Source organism: Sinocyclocheilus rhinocerous, unplaced genomic scaffold, assembly GCF_001515625.1.
Source record: "Sinocyclocheilus rhinocerous isolate Xijiao unplaced genomic scaffold, SAMN03320098_v1.1 scaffold435, whole genome shotgun sequence".
Taxonomy (NCBI): domain Eukaryota; kingdom Metazoa; phylum Chordata; class Actinopteri; order Cypriniformes; family Cyprinidae; genus Sinocyclocheilus; species Sinocyclocheilus rhinocerous.
Genome location: NW_015630023.1, coordinates 49,495 through 55,727, shown reverse-complemented (window position 1 = coordinate 55,727; position 6,233 = coordinate 49,495). Strand labels below are relative to the sequence as shown.

The window sequence follows — 6,233 nt, the reverse complement described above, 5'->3', positions numbered from 1 at the left end:
GGATCTAAATCGCCTTAATGCAAGTCCATAAATGTCCACATAATTTTTCAGTTTTGATCAGTTTTAGGTTCCTATGAGATGATCCAATGAACATAATTAATCGGACCTGGTGTTCAGTGCTGCGCAGAACTTGCTCAGCTTAAACAAACCTGTCGATGAATTCAATTAATCAAATCAGTGCGTTTATTTTAAGAATTAGTTCAATGAATCAATGATGACCCTGATTAGTAGTCTAGAGATATGAGTTTCTAATAAATCATATTTTCATTCTTGTACAATAACACTTAAGCAAAAAAATATTCTGAAATAGCTGGATAATAAGCTGGTCTGATGCAATTAATTATTTTGCAGGTCATAATGTAACGTCTTGTCTTGTCTTACATAACCTAGGCAGGTCTGGAGGCACAGAAGCGTCGAATGGAAAATGATCATGACCGACTGGCCCTCGGTGCAAATGAAAACGTTTCAGGTCCACGCATAACCAAAGCTGGTGGCTGGCTGCCACAATCAGACACTCTGCATACTCGCTCCGAGCTGGACGACCCTCTCCTGCAACAGATCAAAAACATAGAGTCGTTCTTACGGCAGGCGCGCTCCGCAAACCGCACCGATGAAGTGGCCATGCTGGAGGAGAACCTGCGGCAGCTGCAGGACGAGTTTGACGCTCAGCAGACCAGTCGAGCCATCCAGCTTTCACAGAGGTTCGCTGAGGAGACAGACCTGCAGCAGAGACAGATCAAACATCTGCAGCAGAGAGAGCTCGAGTACAGGAACCAGTCAAAACACTCTTCCTTGGATTTCAGAGACCGAGAAGATGTTCAGAAAAGAGAAGAGGAGGGAGAACATTTGATTGGAAGCCCTGGGTCTTCACAGTCTTTGTCACGTCTATTAGGAAACTCTCCTCCCTTAGAGAGGCAAAGAGATAAACACACACCAACTGCACCCACCAGAAACCCCTTTGACGAGGAGCGTTTCTCTCCTGCTGAGGAAGAACCGACAAACTCTCAGACAGCCAATGGAAAGAAAGAGCACAACCCGTTTGAGGGAGAAAACGATGAAATGGAAGAACCAGGTACAGCTAAAGTGAAGTCAGCTAGAAATCCTTTTGAAGATGACGATTATGAAGATAGAGGTAACCCTTTTAAAGAGGTTTCCGATGAGATTCCAGCTGCCTCAACCAATCCGTTTGATGAAGAGGATGATGAGGATGGCACAGCAGTTGATGACATGATTGAGGAAGAGCTACTTCTACAACAGATCGATAACATCCGGGCATATATCTTTGACGCCAAGCTGAGCGGACGCTCTGATGAAGTGGAGCTTTTGTCTGAGAACCTAAAGGAGCTGCAAAAAACACTACAAGAGCAGAAAAGAAAAAAATAGTGGCCGTCACAAACTCATTTTGTAATTGATGAGGCTTGTTTTCAGTTACAAATAACAATGTAAGCTACTGATGCATTTGACAAAAATATAAAAAAAATTTCTATGCAAGAATGCATAGAAGTAGGACAATTTGTGATCAGAACAACTGAATATCTGTTGCATTGATTTAAATTTGTAATTTAATTTTTTTTTTAAACATAGCGAGTCTTGGCTTTGCTAAATATTCAAATATTGTATGTCAACAAAATCTTAATCTTGCATTATGTAGTTTCAAGTCAAATAAATAGGTAGGTTTTATGGAAGTGGTTGAAATATCTGAAGTAAAGAATTTTCTGTTCAGCAAAGTCAGTATTTCATGCTCATAGCTACTTCGATTCAGAATACATTTTGCTTTAGAATTTTATGAAAATCTCAGTTTATGTATCAAAGTCTAGCTTGAATGCACACCTGCAGCTTTGAACTTTTTTTGTATTATTATTGATCTAATGGATAACCAGCACTTCACTAAATAGAAACCTTGATTTCCTGTGTTTCTATCTTTGAAACATCAAAGGGATAGTTCACTCAAACATGAAAATCCTTTCACTAATTACTCGTCGTTCCAAACCATTGTATTTTTTTTTTCCTTTGGAACTATTTTTGTCCATACAATTGAAGTTGATGCTGTCAGAAACAATATTTGAACTCTGATTCAACAAATCTGTAATACTAAACAGATAGTTCACCCAAAAATCAATAATTGTGTTTGTTTTTTGGGCTTGTACAATAAAAGTAATAACAGATGTCTGTTTTTTAGTTAGTATACATTGTTTTATTCCATTAGAAGTACTGATTTCTATTGCACCTAAATGTATAAAGCAATTATACAAATACATCCAATGTTATGGAAACCAGTGTTGGCATAACAAACTTATGCATAGTTATCATAATTGCCTGCTGCGCCTCTAAATAGCTGTGCAAAAACTGTACCATTTGTATGTTAAATCTCCTGGATTTTGCTTGCATGTTTTATCAGTCCTTCAAAAAGACATAAAAACTGGTGAGTTCTGTCTTCTATTAACTCAAGGCTTTCCTGTACAGAGAACAGACTGTGGCTGAATGTAATGCTTTTTGTAATTGTAATTATGTTTTTGTGATCGGAGTAACATATTGTGACTAACAACCTGTCCATTAGCTTTTGGATTATGTTGCGTTTACACTGAGCAATATCCGGTATCATAAATGTAACACTAATAATTAATAAAATTCACTGAATGAAAATGTGGTGATTCATTTTGTAGGTATTTACTCAAGAACAAGCCACCAAATTTTTTTTTTTTTAAGTTCATAAAACAAGTCTGCTTTCCATAGTCACAGTCTGAGTGAAAGTCACAAAACTTCAAATCATGTTCACCCACCCCAAAGATTTGTTGTTGATTTTTATGTAAAGCGTCCTGAGCATTTTCACATTCATCCCAAACAGTATCTACTCGCCAGAGCCTGCAGCCAGTTTAGCCCTGTTTTTGCCAGTCATCTCTTTGGGAAGCGGGACAAAACCAGGATGAGGAACTTGACCCTCCACTTCACTGATACACTCCCGCAGGAAATATTTCTTGGGCCCAAAGTTAGCAGGGTTAGACAACTCCATTTTAGCCAGAGCTTCAGCTTCAAGAACTTTACTGTGGGCAGAAAGAGACATAAGAGCAGAGTACAGGCACATGTGTTTTAATTACATATTTATCAGTCATTGTAATCAGGTTGGGATGCACCTTCAAATGGTAATACTGGTATTAGCACTGGTTGTACACTAGGTGATGCTAAGGGCTGAAGCCTCAAATGTTTTTAACACCTTGCCTTGTAGGCATCATTTCTGTTAGAACCGCAGATTTGCTCTTTGCACATCTAACAGTGTCAAGACGTTGCAGCTGATGATACTATGAGTGTATACTTTACTAAAAATGTATATTCTTCTTCTTCAAAAAAAAAAAGTAAAACACAAAGCCAACACTTAAATGGCAAGATGCAGCTGTTTCAGGTATCAAATTAGGTTATTTGTTACTGAGCCCTGTCACTGTGAAGCAACAGGAACGCAATAAATTGCTTTGGCTAAAAGCGTCAACCAAATGCACAAATGTAAATGTACTTACTCTGACTTGCCAAGGACCATCTTCACATGGTTCGTAATTTCTTTGTGGTCTTTTCCTTCTACGTCCACCAACACTTGCTCTCCATCATCTAAATACAGCGTTAAAATGAGAAGATATAGCCTATCACAGCGAGTGAAAACAATATTGAAAATAAATAAACAAACAAACGACTTCGGAGAAAGGGTGAAGGGTGTCATGTTTTTGAACATCATTATTTGAACCCAGGGATTTTTGCACTGGATTTGAGGAATATCGAGGAACACAAACTTCCTGTCAACAATAGTATAGGCTACATTAGCATCATGCTTCTAAAACACGACTGACTGTAATTATAGCCACTTCTTGTCCTTTTTTTGTTCTCCTACAATTTATTCTTGATTACATGTAGCTAATGTTTTTCTATTCGCATTTTATCTGGTTCTAACTATTTTAATTTATTGCAAATATTCAAATAGCCTATTTTGTTTCAGGTTGTTTAAAACACAAAGAGTATTTTTGTCTTTGGAGGCGTGATGAAATGTGGACAGTGAAAACACTCTTTCAATAAAACAATTCTTAAAAACAAAAAATCGGCTTTGTAGGCATGGCAAATAAAGTCGGCTATTGATTATCATGTTTTCCTGACCTTGCTCCTTCACTCAGATCTCCATCTGTGTTATAATTGACGTTTAGATCGTAATTGTAAAAAAGTATGCTCTATATAGTATGTATGTGTGTAGTACGAATGTTATCTGGACTACTACAGTCGCCATGTTGTTATTGTCACATGACCTACCAGCTTCAGTTGCGTCCCTTCACTGCCATTCACAAATCCTCTTCTGTGGCCTCATGAGATAGTAAAATGTCCATCATATGCACACTTCAGAATCTTTTATTATTATTATTATTTATAAACAGATGTAACACAATGACAGTATATCATATGCCAGAGAGCAAGACAGTAATGTACCTTTTTAACAAATTCACAGTTTTTACAGCTTTCTTATTAGCAGAGTCAGAAATCATACACATATAGATATTTAAATCTTCAAGAAAAATTCTAAAGAAAGGCCTTCGCTTACAAAATTTACATTTATGTATAAAATATTTAGCCAGGAACAAAATAAGATTGATTAAATAAAAACATATGACTGTTCACTCTCATGTGTAGCCTATATCCTAGAATAACATTTTCATATTTCAAAGAGATATCAGGAATTATACCCCAAAAAAACACTCAATATGTTTTTCCAGAGTCTTAGTAGGCCTATACTCACAATACCAAAAAAGATGAGACAAATCTTCAGTTTGGTGATCACAGAAGGAGCATTTTACATCAAAGACATCAGAAATAAACCTTTGTAGAAAACACTTTGTAGGATAGCAACACTTCAGAATCTCTGTAGTAGTAGATCATCTGAGTAGCGTACTGTGAATTCGGAAGCCACCAGAAGTGTTTGAGTGGCCTTATTGCTGTTCCCTACTGGCAGAGGACTGATAGCCAAAACCTAGACTTAAAATCATTCCATTTGCAGCATATCAGTCACAAGGGATTAGTTTTTAGGATATGTGTATGCAAATTTATTGTGACTTCAGGCAGGATAAGCGATATATTGAAATCGTGGGGTGTGTCTGCAGTGGCTGATTAAGACTCTTCAGTGGTGCCCCTGGGCAATGAGGGCCTGCTCCTGCTTTGTTGCAATTAGATGATTTTTGTAAAATAACTTCTGTTTCAGCTCTTCAAACTCTGAGAGTGGTTTGGCTGATTTATTGATAATAAACAATTGATAATAAATAATATTGATGATAATAAATAATCAAATAATATTGGGCTTGTTTTTGAAGCTGCGGTTGCTTATTTATCTTGCAACACTGATTCACACTTCCATGAGTGAGGCAGTTTCATATGGGATGAAATTAGTCTCAAATTGACTAACGAATACATGCACAATTATCCATGAACTTGATAAATGTTGCAAATGCACCTTACTATCCACAACCAAATGTCTGTCAACTTGTGTCTGTGAAATTCAGAATTAGCATGAATCTGCAGCAGTTAGTACAAATAGAAACATGTTTGTGAATACAGATGATTTCTTTTGCATTAGTGTATCAGAAATTGCACATGCAACAAGGAAAATGTGCATTTGTGGATCGAGTGGCACGTGTGCATTCACATCTCTTCTGAGTTGATTCTATTTGATTCATTAGAATTTTGAGACTTTATTTTCGCAGTTTTCAGCATTTCACAACCCACACAAAAACAACTACCAATTAATAAGACCCTGCACTATTCATTAATGTGTGCACATCTACCCATCGATTAGAAAAATTCAGATGTTTCTTACTATCAGTGTTGGGAAAGTTACTTTGGAAATGTAATAAGTTGTTACAGATTACAAGTTACCCTATTTATAATGTAATAAGTAGTGTAACTATTTCAATTACTTTATTAAAATAATGTAACTGATTACTTTTTGATAAATTTTCTAAATTTCTAATGAATGTTTTCAAATGTTAATCATTTTGAAACATTTAAAGCAGGCAGGGTTAACCTTACAGTGGTACTCAACACTCATTACTGTCAGACTTTCAGAATCCTTCATCATTTGAATTAAGTTTATAATTTATTTTTAAAGCACATCCAACACAAAATCACCTCTCTTTACTTTGAGATCGTACTGAGGTTAAATTCAGATTTAAAACCATACTTACTTACTTACATATAACAAGAAATAGTTTAAT

The 6,233-nt window shown here is 36.2% G+C and overlaps 2 protein-coding genes across 4 annotated transcripts in view; one reads left to right on the top strand and one right to left on the bottom strand.

Annotated features, from left to right (window-relative positions):
* The window catches only part of LOC107739651 (rabenosyn-5), a 15,372-nt gene extending 12,729 nt beyond the window's left edge, over positions 1-2,643 (top strand). For all 3 annotated transcript variants that reach the window (XM_016551819.1, XM_016551818.1, XM_016551817.1), the window contains one exon: positions 391-2,643. In XM_016551819.1, the coding sequence (XP_016407305.1) occupies positions 391-1,383 (993 nt within the window). In that variant the 3' untranslated portion in view covers positions 1,384-2,643. The remainder of the gene's footprint in view (positions 1-390) is intronic.
* Positions 2,644-2,779: 136 nt separating this feature from the next.
* LOC107739652 (28S ribosomal protein S25, mitochondrial-like) lies at positions 2,780-4,303 on the bottom strand (the record flags this gene model as incomplete). The annotated part of the gene is made up of 3 exons (XM_016551820.1): positions 2,780-3,041; positions 3,510-3,597; positions 4,285-4,303. Coding segments are annotated over 3 exons (300 nt in total), but the record flags the coding sequence as incomplete, so codon positions are not given.
* Positions 4,304-6,233: the final 1,930 nt, after the last annotated feature.